The sequence below is a fragment of the Plodia interpunctella genome, chromosome 6, assembly GCF_027563975.2.
Source record: "Plodia interpunctella isolate USDA-ARS_2022_Savannah chromosome 6, ilPloInte3.2, whole genome shotgun sequence".
Classification (NCBI taxonomy): domain Eukaryota; kingdom Metazoa; phylum Arthropoda; class Insecta; order Lepidoptera; family Pyralidae; genus Plodia; species Plodia interpunctella.
The window spans coordinates 2,743,328-2,767,108 of NC_071299.1; the positions used below are offsets into that span (position 1 = coordinate 2,743,328).

The following is a 23,781-nucleotide window of genomic DNA, read 5'->3' on the forward strand; positions in this document are numbered from 1 at the left end:
TTCTGAGGAGAAATCGTGAAAATAACACAATTTAATTTACAAATAGCTTATGTCTACCATGGTTAAATACCTAATTATAATTTCTTATATTTATATTTTTATAAGCGACTGAAATCAGCCTTAATTATACTTTTGAGATATACAAACTTATTTAAAAATGAGATAGGGCTTTAAAAACCCGGAAAAGGTAATGTTAGTACAAACAGAACATTTTAGTCAATAATGAAAACTAAAGATTAGAGTTCAAGTTTAATTAAAATAATAATAAAAAAAACAATAAAATTATTTTATTTGTGCTAGACTACAGATCGATTTAATCACCAACTTCGAAGCCATAACTAATAACTACATAATATAAAATTAAGCACCATTTTATTTATGCACTAGAAATCCTGTAGAATTCTGAAATTTGGGTTGTATGCATTTCCGCGTTTTTCTTTATTGGGAACCAAAATAAAATTGCTTATTTCGGTATTTAATTAAACAGGAAATTACCTTTCAATCTCAAGCCGTGATGAGGGCAAATAATAGATTTTTGTTACAACTTTTACATTTCTGTGTCTACAAATACAATTCTAGGTCAGAGGATACTTTAACTTTAGTTTAAACTACAATGTTTTAATCAAAAATGAATCACGAAATGTCTATATTATCCTTTTTTCTAATAAAATTAAGTCATAGTAATTTAGTTTGACATTTTTATATTACACTTGGCAAGATTAACCAAAATACTAAAACGACCTTACGTATATTTAAAAATTCTTTTGATTCAAAGACTAGATTCAATAAGACTATAAACTAGGTTAGTTCAATAATATTCGTAATAAGGGATGATCTTTTAACATTTTTTTCTTAACAGATTTTGGTCTTTTCGATCTATTTAAGGGGATACCGTGAGTGGACTTGTTTTAACGAAAATGGAAGTTGAAAAGTGGACTTTTCAACTTCCATTTTCGTTAAAACAATTTTACGCACCACTGGGCATAAGGTACCGCCTTAACCAGATTATTGGCACTGTTTAAAAAAATATACTAAAACACAAAAAAAATATACCACGAAAAATTACTGTTAGTTAAATAAATATAGGAAACATTTTATCTGAGCAAAATCTCAAAAAACTAATGTACTATTTAAACAGTTTATTATTTTTTAAATTGTACATTTTGCTACGTATATTTTTGATACCTAAATAAATAAACTTCTCGCTTAAAGGATGAAATCTCAAAAAAAAAATTTAACGATATTAATCGGGTACTTAAAGACATTTGCCACAAATCTTTAAAACTCAGCGCTACTATCACTGTTTTGGTATGTGATATTAAAAAGTATTCGATGACATACTGAATTGAAAAAAATAATCCTAGTGTTTTTGGATCCATTTATAGCTAATCGCAAAACAATCTTGGCAAAGTTTCAACAAGTTATCCGAAAGAAATTAAATTCATTTAAAATTTAATATACGCCGTTAAAAACAGCCCTAGAAGACTCGACAATTCTTTTTTTTTTTTTATTAATAAAATAAAATAATACAGTTCGAATTATAAATTCGAACAGCGAATAGTAACGCATTTTTTATGAACAAGCCTCACACTATGAACCAAGTCGGCGTCTACTTGAAGCGACGCGCCGTCGGCAGCCAATATTACGTGATTTTCATCTTCTTACTCGTTTCCTCAAGCATATCCTTTATCTTTGAGAGTGGGGAACGCTTGTCGTCGCCTCCCGTGGGGGAAGGCAGGTGGATTTGAAGAGGGTCCCGAAGGCGGGCAAGATCTTTTTCTAATTTATTTATCTGAAACATTAAAAAAGTCACGAGTAAGATTCGTGTGACACTTAATGAGATAAAATAAAAAATATTAAAAAAATATATATTTTAAAGACATGTAAAATAGAGTTCACATCTATCTTATGAGTGGAAGAATACAAAAAAAATATATATCTCAAAAAGGGTTGAAAAAATAATACCTAATAACTACAGACTACAAACATATATTTATCGAGCACTGTTAATACAATAAAGTCCAGCAAAATGAACCAATTTATTTAATTCAATTATAATAAATAGTGAGTAAATATTTATTCTAAGATAACTTAATTAATAAATTTAAATACTCTAAAGGATTTTTTTTAAATAAATTGATTCCCATAAGGAGAAGGCGGCTCCGCTGCTCGAACCAAAGTTTCGTGTTATTGCACGATCGCCGCTCGGCTCCCCTCCAACACGGGCGAGTTTCGCGGTGTTGCCAACATTATATTAAGTATATAAATTGGTGTAAATATTAAATCAATAAAGCTCTAGGTAAATGAAAATTCAAAAGACTCCGCACTTACTTCGTCCTTCAAATGATTGTAGTGGTTGATGTCGAGACCTATTTTCTTCGCTTTTTTGTGCAGAGTTAGCAAATGTTGCCTATCCTTCACATCTGGTAGTATGTATTCCTGAAACAATTTTTTATTTATTTTATTTACTATTACATAATAGATATAAAGTTTCTACAAAGTTGATATGCGAGCCAATGGTCTGACAACTAATGATGCCGAACGAAAGTTGTAAGCTAGCTACGGGCTCTGTCTGACGCTCAACGGCTGGAAGGAGCCGAGAAAACGCTCAGATGCGAGAGAGATCGCTAACAAACCTGTTTGGTCAACACGAAGTAAGCGTAGCAAGCCATGGCGGTGCCGTATGTGACGAAGTAGGTGACCGGCTCCATGATGTCCCAGGAGTACTCCCACCACGTCAGCCGCGCCAGCACCCCAAACTGCACGCCCATCAAGCTCAGGCCCACCCACGTCAGTACTGATGTCTTGCGGCTCGTCTCCACTTCTAGGGACATGCGTTTCTGGAAATAAAAAAAAGTATATTAAATACTAAATATATAATAGTGTTGCTATTCAACGCGAAAGTTTACAAGTAGTTATAATATAATAAAAAAACATGTTCGTGTGTTGGGTTGAGAATTTTACTTGTTCTGAATTTGCACACACAACTGAAGAATACCGTCTTCACGAATCCGGTTTTCCATCACATTGAGGATTTCGTACATATTCTCCAGTAAGTTCCTCATATCAAACAAATGGATATAATGTATATAAAATATATAGAAGTCATCAGTAGATATTACCTCTTCTAAAGGCTGCAACTCCGCTGATAGTTTCTCCAGTTGTACACGCAGGTCCCTCTCCTTGCGGATCTGGTGCTCCCTCACGTTGAGAGCCTCGTATAACTGGTTCACCAAGTTCCTCACGTCGGAGAGACGAGTAATCTCCTCGCTACTAAGGCGCTCCTGGAATCATAACGATAACATTGCGATATACATACGTTTTTTATGAGAAGTATTTACGTATGAATATAGGCATGGGATGATTATAGGAGTCATGAAAAGAAACTTTCAAGAAAATAAGACTCCAAACTAGTAGTAGTAGATTCACTTACTAAATAATTAATTGGTAGTGTAATACTTATCATTCAGTGCAACACTATTATTGTAATGCCACTCTGCTAAGTATTGACAATTTTCGATAGGCATTCTATTGCAAAATATATGTTTCTGGTTTCTATGTTTCCTGTTGTGTATGTTCCTTCTATGATTCCTCTATTTTGTTGGGTTCTGTTATTATACTAGATAATAAAAGTCTTTACTAGTCTATACTAGATAATAAAAGTTTTTTTTATATAATCGACTGCAGTAGTTTGTACTTATATTAATTTTAAAAGATTACACCAAAATAATAAGTCCGGCAATGAGTCTGCCAACTTGTTCTTGCCATTCGGTTCACAAAAACATAATGGAAATGAAATACATTTAAAAACTACAAATAAGCGTCCAGTTATTTACTGTTAGCCTAATTCAAACTGAGCGGTGAAGTTTGTGAGGAGGGTCCGGGTCTAAGGGTCCAGGGTCAATTCCCTTGGATTCCCAAAGGTGCTTTAAGATGTTTGGAGAGGTGAACCCTTCTGCAACTTGGTAACTTAACGGTGAATCCTTTGCGAAACTAGTCTCTGAACATTCGATGTAATTAATTGTAAATGTCATCACCATTTACATTATCTAGACTAGACTCTCGTCTAGTCTAGATAATGTAAATGGTGATGTAGTAGACTCTCGTCTACTTAAGTTATTTATAGTTATGTGAATGTACTCATCAAACATATTAATCTTGTGTTATTACAAAATATAAAGACGCATGTAGCATAATTTCTCGCTCAATATGCATACCGTCCTTGCAAGATGTTATCATTTTAAAAGTTGTGTTCTCCAATAAAATTAACATGAAAGATATTAACATAACAGATAGATCAAATTGCCGATAATGTGGAGACTTTTGGCTCTCAATCTCACAATATCTAGGATAGTTAATAAGCAAAACGTTTCATAACTGGAACGTGTCATTATCGCTTCCTAATAAACAAATATTTCATGTCTTTAACGCCTGATATGATCCGCAACAATCCATTTTCTTTGCACATTTTCGCGCAGGCCGTCAAATTTGCTATGTCATTGCGCGCGGCGAAAATAGCTGCTTGCGTACGAAAATAAATTAATCGCTTTATTACTGTGAATGGTATTGTATGCTTTCACAAAGGTAGCAAACTAATTTGAAAAATAAATATTCATAGAAATGTTGCTTAGATAATTTATCTAACATTGCTATGAGCTTCAGGAATATAAAAAGGTACTAATTATAAGCAGATCTCTCCAACTAAGTACCAGAGTCCAGGGTCCTAGCTAGCTAGGCTAATTTTAATCAAATAACGATGATATATTTGATGAAACAGGAGGCCCATGAGTCTATCAAAGTTACTTTAGAAAACTCTAAAGGAATTATTTTATTCCGCAGAGACACAATTTCTCTGTAGAAACACTTTTGAAAAATACTTACGCTTTTAGACCCACTTCCGACTTATACACCAAAATAAAAATACTTTATAACAAAACTAAAGATTTTTAAATCTAGAGATACATATAACTAATGCTAAAATCATCAGATTTTGTCCTGACACCGAGAACGTACACGCCAACAATGTGTCAACGCCGCGGCTTGTCTCGCGTCTAATTTTGTGGAAACCGGAACCTAACCGGAATATTGCTTATTAATATTTAGAACCTATGGTAATTACTTAGCAGTAGAATATGTTACAAGACATTAATAACGACGTCCAGTATTATGTTAATAGATATCACTGCGCTTGCAGTGTTTTTCATTTTAGCCATAGAGCACGCAAGTTGTTTTACAAAAGTCAGTAATAAATGATGATTGACTTTTGTATTATGTTTATCTTATTATTATACCTTTCGTCTTTTATTCTTCTAGGTTTATCCCAGTTGATTGTCCTCAAAAAACACATTATCATTTCATTCTAGATATTAAAATTACGGCCTACTAAGACAAGTATATTTCAGTTTTTAAAATCCCAAAACAAAAAAAAAAACAAAGAACAAAGGTATGTTTGGACGCCGTCAATTTTATGGGTTACATTCCCACAAACACATGAATATTTGATGTCCCGTTAATGGGCGGTTTTATCTTCAGCTCTGCCCGGGACTAACATCGTAATAATCTAGCTGTCTACTCGTATGTCTGAGCTAGAAAATGTAATAATATATAAATATGATTTATTCCAATATAAATATGATTTATTATTATTATAAATATTGAATTTAATACTTACATAAGTTAATGGTCAATTAGAATATTGAACAAGCAGTATACTTAATCATTACTCAAAGCAGGTATCGTAAAACTATTGCAGCAGTTTTAATGACAAGCTTTTAAGTTTAGTAGCCATAAAACAAAATGTTAAGTTGCTTCTATAAATTCGAAATATTACAAATATAGTCGTCAAACGATATTCGATCAAATAACTTTCATTTTTAAGACACATTAAAGGAAATTCAAGAAATTTTACAAGACATCAAAAATATAGAGAGATAATTATATATTATAGTACTTATATAGAGTGTATCATAAACCCCGTGCACGTACAAAACGGGGTGATAATACCTTGATCCTGTATGCGAAGTTTCAAGTAAATATTAACATTTCTAAATTTTTAATATTAGGTATCCCGTATCACGTATCCCGGTATCACCCCGTTTCTTATGTGCACGGGGTTTATGATACACCCTGTAAATTATCATAAACAATCCGGACTTATGTTAAAGTACATAAGTTTAAGTAAAATTTTAAGTAAGTTCTGAAAGAAGCACCAATCATAATAATTGAAAAGCAAAACCGTTCGATGGTATGGGCACTTTATGAAAAGGTAAAAAGTTTTAAAAAGGGTAAATTGCAAACATGCTAGTACGTTATAACTAATGAATTACATAATATTTATAGTATCGTATAATAAATCTGAGTAGATATACAAGTACTTCAATCAAAGTAGATTCCAGCCCAGTGGACGTGAGCGATGGACGGCCAGTGATTGATGGAGGATCACAAATGACATGAAGGTTCGGGCCATTTTTAATATTTCATATCGGCAGAAAACATTTTGCTAGTATTGAGTAGATTTATTAAGAAAAGAGATTTTTATTGGTAAGAAATACCTAAAGAACTTCATTATGAAAGAGTTTAAATATTTTCGTTTTAAATACAATGTCGCATATAGTGTATTTTGCGAATCTATTTATTTTCGCAACACGTTGCGGCGGGAAGAAATCATATGTGATTGTCGTAAGAGGCGACTAAAGGGAAAACAATAGGCCTTATCATAGCATCCATACGATAGACAACAATAGTATTCCCAAAAGTCGAATCACAACACAATTTATAGATTTGTTTTTAATATTGATAAAGAACTCGGATTTCGAGCGTCACATCTGAGAATGAAACAGGGATGGATGGGAAACTTTAGTCCGAAATTCCCCGACACGATAAGCACATAGTTTGAAAACTAATAATACACATAATCCAATCCGGACACAAATATCTGATAAATAGAATTTGCATGTCCAAAGATAGCCAGCCAGTATTATTAACACAAATTGTTTTGAAATAAAAAAAAAAAAAATTGCATTGAATAAGTTAATTTTTTAATAAAAAAAAATATATATCAAAATGGGTGACTTGCTACATGAAAACCTAAACTAAGCGATCTATGGTAAAATATCTTAACTTCAGTCGATTTGGGTCTGCTCTTATGGACTCATAATCGTCAAAATTATTTCATGAAGCACTGATTTCGACAACTAAATCGACAAAGTACTTAATGAACTGATCACACGTTAGCACAGCTTAGATTAGCCTTTCCATGTTTACACGTCTCCAATAACATCGAAACTGGTCCAACGTAAAGCTTGCATGAATGGCACCCGTCCAATCGATGTATTCAGGCTGGGAATAATCGAATATCCACTGAAATTGGTCGTGTTTCTTGTACAGTCTGCTCTATTTCACCATAGGTTTCAAAAGCAGTGTTTGTTGTTTACTTTATTAGTTTATCACAGTTTCTCCGCATTTTGATGCTCAGATAAATGCTTCGCCAAAATCGTCTATAGTCATGGAAATTTTTACTATTTCTTTCTATATTGCTTTGATTTTATATTTTAGGGGACATCAAAATGTGACAAATACGACCGTCAACGTAATTATAATTTACGACGAAAAAAAAGCAGCAAACAAAATCAAGGTTGCAAATATTTATAATTTCAAGAAATATTTTTGAAATTAACGTTCCTAAGTATATAGCTTTATTATGTCATGCGACTTGAATAAAAATCTGTTAGTAATAACACACACAATATTATAATTGAGAAAACACTAACCTTTAGTGTACATTTTTAAAATAATCTGATCGACCGCATTATTCAGTGTCAGAATTTTTTTTTTAGAATAAAGAAGAAGTAAATGGTTTGTCCTTTGTTTCAAATAATAGAACCGGGAATTGGTACAGTTGAAAATTTATTCGTATTACCGTCGTATTCCAATTAAATGCTTCTGCAGAAACCTGGTCACAGTTCAGCTGTAGCCTGGCCCGTTTGAGGGAAACAATAGAATGTCTCACACTAAGTGCTGGATCAATTTTGAATGAGTTTTAGAATTACTGTACATCTACAACTTAATCTGTTAGACTATATATATATATATATATATATATATATATATATATATATATATATATATATATATATATATATATATATATATATATATATATATATATATATATATATATATATATATATATATAATTTTTATATGTCGACGTGGTTCGGTTCTGACGAGACATGATTTAGTAGCCAGAAGCATTTTCGCTTTTGCCATCGACACGCATAGAAGAATATTTATCGCTATGAAGTAATTGTAAGTAGCAATAATGGCAAGCTCTTCTGGCATGATATAGCCCGATATTGTGTAAATGAGTTTGTTTCCGTATTTTTTCTTAGCAGTAGTCGTTCCGAAATGCCAGTACTTTGTAGGTTTTTGAGAAATTACAATATAATATACGATTTTACGTGCAAAGGTTGCGTGAAGGTTTAATTTTCGAATAAATTATTTGAATTTCGAATTTGAAGTTTCAGTAAAAATTCAAATTCAAATTCAAAATTCAAATCATTTATTCAGAAATCACAGGCACTTTTTCTCGTCAATCTTTAAATTTATAGTTATTTCTCACAAGCTAGAAACTACTGGCATTTCGGAACGACCACTGCTGAGAAGAAATGCCGAAAGAAACTCATTTGAACAGTGTTGGCCCCTATCATGCCAGATCGGCTTACCATTATTGTTTCTTACAAAAAAATTTTTTTTTTTTCTTTTCTTTCTAATAATATATAAAAGTACATAATGTACATAGTCAAAAGGTATATCAAAACAGGTTATGATTGTGATCCGAGTGCTGATTATAATATATATATATATATATATAAAATAAATATAAAAAAAATAATAAAAAAAATAAAGCACTAAACGGCAATAAAGACCTAAGTGCCGCCATGCCTTTTGATTTGGACGACCACATATTATTTTATATAGTCTCTTACAGAATACTTCCCTTAATATTTACCTTCACATTACCACAAGTTATCTCACGCCATGAATCACCTGCAATCTTATTGGAGGCACCAAATTTCCACAAAATGACATTATACATACAGCACATCAACCTATCCAAATACATTGCAAACTCGCCGCTATTACCGGGCCATAGAGGTTCATGCAGGGTAACTTGACGTGCTGTTGACTGTACACGCGTTGCATATGCATGAACAACGGGCTAACTTGCCGCAATGAGCTTGATTAGCTGTTTGTTTGGCAAATGTTCCAATTGCTGTTGACTAACGTCATCATATGATCGCGAAATGTAATCATTACATAATATTACAAATCAAAATCCTCTGCGTCTGTTTATCTGTTCGCGATAAACTTAAAAACGACCGAACGTATTTTGTTAGTTTGATTCCCGAGGAACGTTCAGGTGTATAACTTTTTATGTTTTTACCGACCAGATAAAACATAATATTTTCCTTAGTTATGAATTATAGATAGAAAATAGTTGAGCGTTTAACAATAGATGTTTAAAAAAATTCTTACCTGCTGTGGACTCTTCACATAATACTCGGTATCGTTGATGATCAACCGGAAGTCGGTCTCGAGTAAGGACTCGATAGTGTCGCTGGCCGCGATGCGCACGCGCTCGTCCGCCGCGAGCGCCGCGGCGCGCTCCACACCGCGGTCTTCCGCCTTCACCTGCAAGCATGAGAGATAAAATAACAGCCAAATATTTTACTGTACACAGAAAAGTTAAAGACCCCATATATCATATATTTTGCTCACACAAGAAAATGATGAGAGAGAGAGAGAAAATACAGTCAAAAGATTAGGAGCTAAAAGTAAACAACTTTAGTGTACTTTTGAGCTCCTTCGTCTAATGTCCACGATCCTCAGTAATGAGTAAACGACTGTAAGAATATTCCTCATGACTGAGTGTCGTGGCCATTATATGGAAAGTAACACACAAGATAAATTCTTGGGCAATGTAAATGAGTGGACTGGCTTGACATTACCTTTCACGCGCGAGCTAATAAATCACCAAAAGTGCAGGTTTCCCCACGATGTTTTCCTTCACTGAACTTATACATCTTTCTCATTTGAGCGTCTTCTCGGTTTCTTCCGCAGCCATCGAGCGTCGGAGCCCAGAGTCCGCTAAAGTTCACTATACTTATATACCTGTTCTAAAAGATCTCCAACAGTCTGCGAGACGGGCCGCAGGGTGAACCGACACAGCTCTCGACGGGACGGCAGCGGGACCGTGATGACCGGGAGACCTCGTCGATACGTCACTGTCACTTCTGGAACAAAAGAGGGTAATTTTTACTCTATAACGATGGCATTTAGTGCAAAAAGACACAATAGTGTAAAAGAACACATGGATACCCAAATCCATACTAATATTATAAATGTGTGTTGTTTTTCTGTGACAAAGTCACAACGGACCATTGGAATGAGATGATTTTTGGTGTGGAGTGGTGATAGTTGCATGGAGAACTTCAATGAACCAAAACCGAGAGAGTAATCGGGAACATGATCACAGAGAGATGACTGTTTTATCCCTACTCGATTTATGGTAGCAACCGAGCATGATACTTACCTGTCTCACGCGACCAAGATTATTCTAGTTCTGTACAACATACATACTTAGATTGTCATAAGGTAAACGAGTCTTCGAAAAAACATAAGTGACAGCGATGAAAACATTACGCGACGGTACAACGCTCAGAAATTGTTTCATTACGGACTTGCTATACTCGATACGCTCCACTTACGCACATGCGTACAATCGAGCACAGAAAGCAGGCATAAATAATTTTATCAGAGATGTGGTAACGTATTATTTTCCCGATTTTCAAAACGTCCGCCGTAAACCATAGACACATAGTACATATATAGTAAATTTGAGTATAGAGTATCATATTAGGGCAACGGCATGCCAACCAGTTACAGCCAGATTCTTAGCGAAGGTGGACTTTCTGCGGATGAAATGATGATTACGGTATATATTCAGATTCGTCGATCTTTTTTTTTCGGAACTAAAATCAAATTCCTGGCAATTTTTACCTAATGTGTATTTTAAATCGTATAACCAAAATTATATACCTAATTATTATTATTATAAAATATTCCTTATTCATCCAAAATTTCACAAAAAGTTACGCAAAAAAGCAATTTTCTCTTATTTTATTTCATTCACGATTCTAACAAGAAACCAGCATAACGCATTTCCACGAATTAATAAAATATACAGAACAAGGAACTGAAAGTCGGTGGTTTATGGCACTTCGCCGGGAGGATCAAAATTAATTAGGATGACTTAGTTTGGATTTATTCCGGTCCATAATAACCCCTTTAAAACGAATACATATACGTCATAGAGTCTCTTAATATAGTAGAATGATTGATGGCATATCACTACATAGTATAGCATAAACTACACAATGGATTTTATTTAGGGTTTTTTTATTAGATAGAGTGATTCAAGAGGGATTCAAGGTTTAGGTGTACAATTTATTATGGTTTTACACGAGCGAAGCAAAGACGGATCGCTAGTTTCAAATAAATTCTTTAGATAAAACTCTTGCTTTACAGACTGACAGACAATGCACAGCCGATAATATTGGACGTAGAAAACTGAAATTTAGTGTGTACCTAGGACAGTATAGGGCACTAAGAAGGGAATTCCCACGGGAACCGGATTTTTACTCACATACGAAGTTGTGGGCAAAAGCTAGTCGTCAAAATAAAATCCTAATTTATTTTCATTAAATAAAATAAATAAATCTTGTAAGATTTTTGCACTCGACAGTACAAAAGAAGACTTGTTAAACTTTCAAGTAGACTAATCGTCGGTAGAAAGAGACACAAATATCAATTTCCATTATGGGTAACAGCTGCTCGCTCGCTAATGAAAATATTTATTGCACTCGGTAATTAATAATTTCCTAAGTGGCGTAGCGGAGAGACTCAATTTAAAAACAAGTATTTTTAGATGATAGTTTTTAATGATCGCCATGAGCTCGTTGCAAAATATATTTATAAAGTTTACTTCGTAGGAGCTTCTAAGACACACACACGGCGCACTTTCGTAGAATAACTAACAAACTTAGGTAAACTTTAATCAGAACCGGTGGTTATAATTCTTTATCGAAGCAAATAAATTTGTAATATGTGATGTGACGTCTTCTTCTAATAGATGATAGCTCTGTGTTGTATAAAGACGTCCTTTGCAATGTTTTCGCCTGTTAACATGTTCCTTTAAATAGGCGTAAATTATCGGAGCCCAGTATCCGGATAGACTGGACCAATTTTGTAAATGGGATTCAAAAACTCATCTTGTCTCATTATTTTATGTATCTAATTGGAATTTTAACAAACGTCTACACGCTTGCGTTAAATTTCCAAATTGACTTTATTGCTGTAACTTCCCACTAATATTAATGATTATTATAAATGCGTAAGTTTGGATGTGTGAAGATGTTTGTAACTCAGTGAGCAAAAGGCACACTTTTCATCCCGAAATTCCGACGGGAGCGAAGCCGCGGGGCCCTGCTAGTAAAATATTATAAAGAACGTGCCGCATAACATACAAATTCATAACTGACGGAAACATGGTACATAGCCCTTACAACGAATAAGTAGGGCTTCCTGTAAAATGTCCCTATAAAGGAGACTATGCCGTGTATGCCGTGCCACAACGACACTCATGATGAACTCATAACGTATAAGTATAATGCGAACCTTCATTTGTAAGAAGGTGAACAAGGGCATGGATGGTCAGAAGTTAGTTCTTAATATTTCCTGGATGCAATTTTTTTTTTCCTTATCCAAAAGAAGAAAACATACTTTGTTCTTCAGTGGTATGAAGGTGGGGTAATGCTGCCAGCATTCAAGAATCAGTGAAAAATATTTAATACATTTTTGAATGGATAGTGATGAATGTTTATTTTTAAATAAATAATGAATACAATTTATTTAAGAACACATACATACTAAACACATTTATATTCCACTAAATAGCTGAAAGACACAATCGGGTCAGCAGCGCGACCACGCCTAGTCAATATAAATACTTGCATGTTTTTGCGTTAATCGGATATTTATTCACGCGGAAAAAGTAAGCCTATGATTCAAATGCCTATTGAAGAATCCGATAAAAACGCGCTTTGAATGGAATCATAGATATTTTATAGTGCTGTGTCTGGCTGGTGAGAAAAAAAGTTTGAAATATGAAAAAAGAACGTGCAAGATTTCTCACTCACAGGATCACTTGTTTTACATTTAAGTAGTAATCAGTCAAAAGTAATAAAAATTTAAAAAAGAATTTATGCCGCACCTGTTGTATGTACAAATTTTAGCTTCAGAACAATCCATACATTGCTTGCAGTGATTCCGTCACTTTGTCAAATGACTCATAAATAAGCATTTTTTTGTTGATTTTTTAAAAATTACTCTTCACGTATAATATTAGTGCACTGTATGTGAATGTTTAAGTTGCCGTTTATTTAATAAGTAATATAAATTAATAACCAAGAATAGATGTTACTGAGAACAAATGTAGATGTGTGTGATATTATAAATACATAACAATGGGATGGTACCATCACATAGTTGCAATCGAACTCTCACAACCATAGACACAAGCATATCCCCTCAACACAATGTATGCGTAACCGCAACACATCACTGCGCAAACTCTTTACACAATAATTGCCCTGTCACTTTCCTAATTATCAACTCTATCCATTTTCTCCATATATCATTGAGACGTACTGGTAAATACATGCAACAGTTTCAAGGTTCCGTACCTTTACATGTCAAAGTAGGAACCCTTATACAACTACATTAGTTATATGTAAGAAAGACTACCTATTTACGGAATACATTAAAATATAGTAGGTATCAAATTCCAGATAATGTAATACAAACTAAATTTATTATCAGAGTGAGACATTGCCAATATATTTTCATTATTGACTTTACAGTCATTTATACAAATATATTAACGATAATAATATATAAAACATTACTTGTTATTTTTTATAAATATATATTTTTAATGGATTATTAAAATAATTTACTGAGGAAAGCTTTAAGTAGGAAGGTACACGGATATAGAGGACGAGGAAGGCCTTGGAAGAGATGGATGGATTGTGTCAGGGAGGATATGAGGTTGCATTGTGGAGGGAACAGACATTTTGCGCCGACCCTATATAACAAGGACAAGGTAAGGCAAATTATGATGATATTTTTAGTGGATTTTAAAACAACCTGTTGCTATAACCTAGTTAGTTAAGATAGAAACCTACAGAACCCTCGCCTCCTGAGTTCAGCTTGCATTCACCAAGTCTGTGACATCAGATCAGTGACAGCTATAAAACAGTAAGATACTGATTGGAAAGCGACTGCTGAATAAAACGACCGTAAATTATTCCAATGCATCTGCAGATAAGCGATAGGTACGCTGAAATATGTGATGTTGAAGTATTCAAACGAATATCGATTAAAAAACGACTTTATTTAAACTTTTATCTCGTGATCTTTTTTATCTGGGAGATTTCCCGGCTTTTATTTAGAGTATTCATATTTATTTGAAGAGGTAGTGATGTAATGGTTAAGACACCTATGGATTGAAAGGTCTTGTCTTGGTTTGTATCCTACTTGTGGCATATGAGTTTGTATATCAATATACAATCTGACTCATATATACTAGTTTTCACAGACCACCACTTGCTTCCGGTGAAAGAAAACACCTTGAGGAAACCTGCACACTGGTTGACAGTTTAGTTCATTAGTGTGTATGCGACTACCGGCCACTAGATGGCGGTAAGTAATCGTAAAGTCATGTCAGATGCCTTCAGGCGATTTGAATAAAATCTGACACCAGTATTAGCAATAACACACTCGATTTGACGATGAAAGTAATTATTTTATTACAAATATTTTCAAGAAGATAGTTGTTCTTACTCTCTCATCTGAGCGTTTTCCCGGTTCCTTCCGCAGTTATTGAGCGTCGGAGCCCAGGGTTCGATAAGATATTTAAAATGAACTCCAAACAATAGTATGAAATATGGAAACCTTTGTAAATATGAGCTAAGCCTATATAGATAAAAGAAATATATAGCTAAGCCCTCTCTACACGGACATTCCGATGTCTGCAAGGCACTTCACATCATGTGTCATGTTTACAAACGGGAAAACTATATTATTTTCTATGTCACATTCTTTCTCTCAGAGATTTATTACCGCCTGCTTGGAAGAAATATGATTGTGGTGAAAACAGATTATTAAACTGAGTAAGTAAGCTTTATCATTACTTGGATGTTTATTACTGTTATCAATAAATAAACTCTGAATCGATAATTGATACAATTAGAAGTTAGAACTACACCATACTCGTGGATTTACTATTATTACTTTGCATTTACTATGAGATCAAACTTATTCTTTAATAGTACAATATTGCAAACGTGACATGACGTTTCTAACACTCTTATTCCATAATAGCAACCTATCCCACCTTCGTTCGGGTAAACCATAATAAATTATACACCTTCCTCAAGAATCACATTGTCTATTATAAAACACATATCCGTATCAAAATTCGTTGCATTGTTTTAAAGATCTAAGGATACATAGGGATAGGCAGGCAGCGGCAAACGACTTTGATTTATTTATATGATTTACTATGATAACTATACAACCTGTGATAAAATTATACAAATAAAAAAAAATATAACAATGGCGAGTCCAAATTGTGAATGCAAAAAATGTTTTCCATCGAGTTATACAATTTATTTCTATATGATCTGCTCTCTATGTGTGGTCCTGTAGTGAAAATTTCATCTTTAATCTATTTATCTGGCAATATCAAACCAAATAATTAGGATATATTGGGGGCTCGGTGAACGAAGTCATAAAGGTATGATTGCAACGCTGAAGTTTATTACCGGGGAGAGCCTTGTTATCGGAAAGCTCGCGGAACATTACCAAATGCTAATAAAAATAACAATGAAATTATTAGATAACCCGCCGTTTTGTGCCTTGTTTAGTACACCTTAATAGTTAAGCAGCGCAGCGGACGTATTAGGTTAGCTATACCTAAATGCAATTAGGCAGCGCAACACAGCGCGATTCAACAATATCTATCACAATATATTGTCGACCGCACGCCAACTTAACATTAATCGATGTTTATACCGCGGTAATAGGGCGAATTCGCAATTAATTTGGATAGGTTGATGTGCTGTTGACCGAATGTGTCTGAGTTGTTGTGTTGTCGCCGTAATATTTCTAATACCTAAAATCGTATTGCCGCGTACACCGTTAGATGCTTAGTGAGGACGCCGGATATCGCTTTCCTAGTTAAAGAATTCAGTATTCTCAGAATATGTTAAGAATTTTCTTTCAAACTGAAGTACCCAGGACTAAGCCCTGGGGCACCCAAAACAACTCACCTACTTAGCTCTTATATTTTATTCAATTTTGTAGGCGTCAGTAAACGCGCAATTTATTCTCAATGTCAGCGTAGGGTTTTTTATACAGATTATATTTTTGACGTTAAGCTAAAAAGTTAAAAGAAAAGATTGGAAAACTAAAACTTTCACGCAAGATTAGACATTTAGTATCGAATTCAAATAAAATAGGAAATGTATTCAAAGAATACATAATTTAGTAGAACTAAATATTTTGTCATACCACTACGTAGTCTCACGTTCGATACAAAAATATATTTCAAAATTAATTGAAAAACAATTACTTTGTAAGTGCTGTATTACTGCCTATTGATAATCTCAAAGAATCATACGACCCACTCAACTACGTCATGCAAATGTCATGAAATTATTACTAACAAATCACATAGTCATATACCAGTTTATAAAAATATACCACTCGCTCTCGAGTCCCGAAACAAAACCGAAGAAAACACGTCGCATTGGAATTTAGCACCGGAATTCAGAAAACTTGCCGTACTTTGTCTAGTAAACGGAGATAATAAAATAGAGATGTTATCGGGAAACAGGAACCGTGATAATGTATGTATGAGATCGCATCGATATACAGTTTACATGATAAGTTACCCTTCATAGACCTCTAAGAATTTCGGGGAATTTGCAGTGAAACTTTCGTGATGTCCGAAAATGGGTAGGATGATGGCTCTCGTCTGTGCTTCAATGTTTGGCAAACTAGCAAAACAGGAAAGATTATACGTGTACGTACACCAAAAACATCTCAAAATAAGGAAATAAAAACATCTTGGCGAGATAAAAGGAATCGCGTTGAACCAAAACAATAAATATTTTTTGTGGGAAAAACATCACCAACAATACTATAATTTTATACACAAACTGTTCTAGGTTCTAACTTAGGTATTCTACTTTTATCGCCTATTTCCTGGCGCTGAAATTTTATGAAAAATTTAATTAACATACAAACTGAAACATCTAATTAAATACGCGGAAACATTTTTCCCCCGTCCTTCACTCTGCCTCTACTTAAAAAAGTGAGGAATTTCGGAATTCCCGGGAACACAGCTCATGACACAGGAGACAGGTTACGATTTCATTTCGGGCGCCTATGCTGCGGAATCCAACTCCAGGTACATTCGACCGCACGTCACGTGACCTTCCATGAAACCCTAGCCAGTAATAGCGGTGAGTTCTTAATTTGGATAGGTTGAAGTACAGTTGACTGTACAAGGGTCTCATGAAGTTTTTTTGAGAGGGAAGGTTATCGAAATAATCCATTCAATGGTAGTATCGTTATCAACTATTGTTTTGTTAATTGATACGAATAAATTGGCGTTTTAGATAAAGTTTAAACTCATTGCATACGCAAGACAACCTATCCGGTAACGACGAAACGGTAATATAAATTTGAATTATAACTTACCAATAATTAGAAATACATATTACTCCTTTATAAAACATTAGATGTTGCCCAGGGCTTCGCTCCCGTGAGAATTTTGAGATAAAATAGCCTAGTAGTAATCTTGGATAATGTACCTTTCTAATGGTATAAGAATTTTTGAAATCGGTTCGGTAGTTTCGCAGATTATCCGCCTCAAACATACAAACTCACAAAGTCACAAACTCACAAACGCTTATCTCTTTATATTATAATAATAGTATCGATATTGTATGCGATCATTTTAAAACAAACTCTGAAGTAACATTGTTAAAAAATACTTTACTCATAAGGTGCAGATACAAATTAGTTAATTAAAAAATACGTAATAAAAATGAGTCATGAATTTCTTTTTTCATCAAGGTATGTATGGACAAACAGTGGACAGAGGACCCTGGGATTGATGCTCTTGGCTAAGGAAGAATCCGGGAGAACCTTAGAATGAGAGAGTATGTGAACCTATGAAAATGTCATAACATATTAGATACCTAAATATAACTACAGTATATTTATGTTATAGACCTCCAAACCACGCTTCCTATTTGAACACCTTGCCCTTTTATTACTCCCATAAATCTTATTGGGTTTATGGCCGGATATCCGGGAGTAATAATTGCAATTATTACTCCCGGATTTTATGAGATTGCGCTCAAAATGAAAAGATTTAGCCTTTACATGGTCAACACATACGAAAATATATCTTATCACAATCTTTTATAATGGGTTAAATGTAATTTTTTTACATTCAACATTATGATGATTGATGTTTAAATAAGCACATGTATAGATGTTATTAACCATTAATAATTCCAAGAAAGTTGTTACGTGTGTTTCATTCCATGTAATGACCACGACCCTCAGTCATGAGGAATACGACTATGAAAAATAGATGTTAACTATAATGGAGTCCAAAAAGCAAAAACTTTGAAAAATATGTATATAGTATTATATTTCAGCCGCCAAACAGCGGTTCCAGTTTGAAGGGTGACAGAGTATAATTACTGTGGTAAAAAACCCTAGGCCACGATAACGCGTTTGTGACACTACTTCTTTGGCAGGCGTCCACGGGCTGCGGTGACCACTTACCATCAGATGGGCTACATTTGGTTGCTTGGTAGTATTAAAAAATATAAATAAAATTATATGTGTTTAAATTAACTATGACTAGTATGCCTATGTTTTATTTATAATAGCAATTCAATTTTATACCCAAGTAGAGCACTCACCGACTGTGATTAACGGCTTAGCTTAGACTGTGAGAATAATATTACTGTAACAATTACCGTTGCATTTTTTTTCTTTTGCCGTAATCGAACTACCAGCGAGCGAGAAAGGGACAGAAAACGTGATGTATGGCCAGTATCCAAATGAAAATGGTTTTTCTAGCTTAGTACAGTTTTGATTTGTGTAAATTATGTAAGCGTTATCTAACGGTTAATTGGTTACATAAGGTTAGCGATGATAATTGTATTGATTTAGGAATCTTTGGATGAGGATGATACACCATGTCCAACAGGTTTATTTGGGATGTATTATTTGGGATGTTATTCTTTTACGATTTTAAATACTTTTTTTAAGGATCTGTAGAATAAATTTTGGACGTATTTTATTTATATTTAACCTACACTGTATGTATAAGTACATATGTTCGGGTGGAATCTTGCTGCTCACTTTTGAAATTCGCCGCGGGGCAAACAAAAATATATAATGTTTATCCATGATTTTCATTTATAAAAACCACAGATTTCTACCATGGGAGACGACCCATGGGAAGCTAGAAGTCTTTAATTCCCATCTAATTATTCCACTTATTGTACATTTACGCAAATGCGGAAACATCAGTGCTTCTTACGCAAAAACGTATGCATATTTATCTCCCGTGATTCAAGCCCGGCACTTATCCGAATAATCCTTCTGCTTTTCTTATAACAGCTGCAATAAAAAGCAAATGCCAATATTTTCCTTTGTGTTTTTAAATCTTACTTATAAATTCCGGATCTCTCTTTGGATCTTTTCATAACTTTGTTTTGGTAGATTTTAAATCTACCGTGGCGTGTGGTTGCGCCCTAGAATTGGACCACTCCATATCCTCCCGTGGATGTTGGACGAGGATACTAAGAGACACATAGCCTAGGGAATAATAACATTCCAAAGGAGAGCTGACATCAGGCAGGCAGCCGGAAATAAAATCACAAATGAATATTGAAAATTTTAAGGATTTTTTTTATTTACTAACCTAACCATGTTTCATCAATGAGCTCAACGAAATACGTCTCATTCTTCCGTCGCTATTTCCTGACATCTCACATCCACTTCTAGAACTTTCATATAGTGCTTCACGAGGTCCATTTATGTTACATTTATATTGTTTTGGTCTTCCTCTTGACAGTCTTTATTTCTAATTAATGCCATTTTAATCATTTACTGTTATATTGTTAAATATCTTAATTATTATTTTTTTAAAATATAATCATCGAATGCATGTTATATCTCATTGACCCCTCGAGCATCTTCGGATGTGGACCGTTGAGCGTGGTTACTTCCGACTGCGACGTTTTCCATTGGGAAAGCAGCTGTAATTAAAAGAATCGAGAGCGAAGAGTTCCGAGGCGGATCGCAACAATTAGTGCGAGTTGGTGCGAGTGGACCGCCGCAAGTTGGGGACGCACGGCGATTCTTAAAGACAAAGAGATGACACGCGTGAAAAGTCAGAAGAAGAAAATGTTGACTTAGGGAAAAATATATCGTCTTGAACAAATTAGTAAACCATTTGATCAGACTATAACGAAGAATCCGATTTTCTTTACTTATTTAAGAGAATGAAAAATAGCGAGAAAGACGAGCGCAGCTTGTTACGCCGAGCTGAGGAATTACTTAACCGAACTATTGGCTAGCCTTCACTACTCTCAGAAAAGAAGTGGATAAAACCTGGACATAGTGCATGGTGTGGCATTTGAAGATATGAAGGTCTATAGAACTACACACCGAATTGCATCGCGACAAATGCCTTCCTAAAAAAGAAGAAAAAAAAATCCATCAGAATTGACTATCTATTGAATTTTGATGCCGCCATTACGTTCAGACTATGTAACGAGGAAAGTTTCCCAAACTAACAACGTATTCTAAATTTTACACTGCGAATGTAAAGGCTCTGTGGAGAGCTCTCAGAGTTGTTTCAACCAAGAAACAAACATTTCACATTTAACGTAATTAAAAAATCCATTAAGCATTCTTTTCTTTTGAACAAAGGAGAAATGTTACAATCACTCGCTTAAACAAATGTTGCCTGTCTTATAATGTAAGGTGAGTTTTACACAGATTCTTGGAATAAAAGCTACTCGCAATTTAAGGTTATTTTTGTGAAAATTTTATTATGAACTATAACTTTGCTTCTAATTATTATAAATAGCTGCCACGATATGTCTTAATGCATTATTTTACTTAATGAGACAACGTAAGAGAGATTGGATACGACAGGTAGAACTTGTTATTAGATCAACCACCACTTTTACAACAAAACGTCTATCAATCAAAAGAGGAGCTAAATAGCCCACTTTACGCTTATGACTCGAGCCAATTAATACTAATGTAAGGCGGGCGTCTGCATGCGCGTGCGACGCTACGTTTCACATTCGCGAGGCAAGCCGCTCGGGCACTACGCGCAAGGAAAAACCAACCACGACACCCTGCCACAGCTCTCCATCACTACCAGTGTCTTGCGTGAAACGGAACAGTTTAGAATCGGCCAGCATTTCAAAAACGAAACGTTAAAATTCAAAAGTTTTAAGAACAAATTACAATTCGAACACGGATCGTTAAAATTCAAAAGTTAGAACTATAGAGCATTCAAAATAAGGTGTAAACTTTTTTTGTGTTTGGGGTGTCGTAGGTGGCCAGTGTGAGTGACGGTGTGTGAAGTGGCATGGGGTAGCGATGGGGGCTGGACACAGCGCGGAAGGAGAGGGCGCCGCGTACGCAAGCGACCCGCCATCTCATGACCGCCGTAAAACGAACAGTAGGAGAAGAAGGTGAGTCGTCTTTAACTGTAGATTGACCCTTACAAAAGACGAGATACGGTCTATTGGGCATACCTTGGTCTATTAGACACAGCGTTGTGGTTATATTTGCGCTAACAGCTCAATTAAATTGGGTAGAGTGGACACAACATCTAATCCCCTGCGTGAGCGGGCATACTACAATTTCTCTCCGACTTCAGGAAAGCGTGAAATTATCGCATATACTTTTTAAAAAAATAAACCCACAAACCCATCATATGTGTAAGGATATCTACCTCATATTACCAATTTTATCTAGTAAATAAAATTAATGCTGCAATAAAATTTTAACAGAATATGTTGAAAGTTTAGCAATGATGTTTAGTAACAACATTTTTGTAATCCAAGGTCTGAATTTCACAAAATGTTTTATAGCTTAGTCATTAGCAAAAAATTACGAATCGTACGGTACTGTATGTAAATTTAGGGTTGCCGCAAGCTCGTCCTTATCTGCATCTAACTAATTGGTGTTGGTTAACATATGGCTCTGTGTTGCGGAATTCCGCAGACAGATCATTAGAATTGGAATAACGATCATTATTATAATCTTGAATGAAGATACTTTAATTATTCTAACATAGTGGAATGTAGTTGTATTTGGGCCGACCTTGGCAGAATATTTTGAACTTGGGATTCGTGTTGAAGTATTGTTAAAAGATCTAAATTTTTTATTACAATTTTATATTGTAAAAAAGGTGTATTCTGCCTTTGCTCAAAAGCACCAATCCTAGATAAATAAAAAACTAATGATTATTCTCTCTATTGTCTATACTTACTCATCATTCAATTTCGAAAAGAAGAATTTTAAAAAATCGAAAATAATTGTCATGTTTAACTTTCTCATAGAAATAACATTTCTAATTCTAAATTAGGACGGAGATTAAAAGTCGGACAACTAATAAACTTTTGGGTGATAATGCAAACTGTGTCTTCAAACTATTCGCTAGAGTACGATTACTACTTATCTAGGCTTAGGGTACGGAATACGTTGGCAACGAACCAAGCTGATTTTTCGCAACTACACTACAAGATAAAGGAGGTCATTGCCCAGCACTGGGACACGAGATAACTTATAGAAATAATAATAAAACACTACATGTAATACAATTAGTGAATTAACTAAAAAGGCTTTGGTGCTGGGTATTAGCTGAAGCGGCGGTGGTAAAGATGCCTGTTTGTGATCGATTGCTCTCTGGTTCGAATCCTCCCTCCATGAGTAAGTTTTTATAGACCACTTCACCTCTTCTGGTGTAGGAAAACATCTTGAGGAAACCTGTGTGGTGTTAGACTGTTAAATCCAATAGAGTACATGCGTCTACTGTACAGTGTTAATATATAATAAAATACGAGTATATTGACAAACAGATACTGTTTGAGTTAGCCCCAAAGTAAATTTAAAATGAATACCATCATTTAGTGGCAGTATTTTTTGATAACAGAATATATATTCAAATAGTAAAGACTAACATTAACATCTTTTTTTTTTGCCAGAATCGTGCTGATACTAAACATTTCAAATGAAAAATGGTAAAACTCCGAACTGCACAAAGAAATCGACGAATACACAAACAAAACGGCAAAAGAAAATACAAGAACCAACAAAACGTGTTAACAATACATTGCTGCTTTCTTTGAAAGCAATCCGTAACGTAAGCGGGGAAAAGATAGTATTCAACGCGAAAACTTTTAGATTTATACTAAGTTTTCAATGTGGGGATTCAATAGGAAACTTTAGTGGCTGGAAATAAAAGACTTTTAAGACCTGAAGAGATCACTTAAATCCGTACAGTCAACTGCACATAAAGTGACACTCGGGAACATT

At 34.5% G+C, this 23,781-nt stretch overlaps 2 protein-coding genes across 3 annotated transcripts in view; one reads left to right on the forward strand and one right to left on the reverse strand.

Moving 5' to 3' along the window:
- Positions 1-236: 236 nt before the first annotated feature.
- MCU (Mitochondrial calcium uniporter) overlaps positions 237-23,781 on the reverse strand; it is a 110,140-nt gene continuing 86,595 nt past the window's right edge. For both annotated transcript variants that reach the window (XM_053747125.2, XM_053747124.1), the window contains 6 exons: positions 10,174-10,295; positions 9,538-9,693; positions 3,123-3,284; positions 2,637-2,840; positions 2,332-2,439; positions 237-1,792 (listed from right to left, as the gene is read on the reverse strand). In XM_053747125.2, the coding sequence (XP_053603100.1) occupies positions 1,643-1,792; positions 2,332-2,439; positions 2,637-2,840; positions 3,123-3,284; positions 9,538-9,693; positions 10,174-10,295 (902 nt within the window). In that variant the 3' untranslated portion in view covers positions 237-1,642. The remainder of the gene's footprint in view (positions 1,793-2,331; positions 2,440-2,636; positions 2,841-3,122; positions 3,285-9,537; positions 9,694-10,173; positions 10,296-23,781) is intronic.
- jv (javelin) overlaps positions 21,548-23,781 on the forward strand; it is an 83,295-nt gene continuing 81,061 nt past the window's right edge. The window contains exon 1 of the mRNA XM_053747118.2: positions 21,548-21,932. Coding sequence (XP_053603093.1) covers positions 21,838-21,932 — 95 coding nt within the window. The 5' untranslated portion in view covers positions 21,548-21,837. The remainder of the gene's footprint in view (positions 21,933-23,781) is intronic.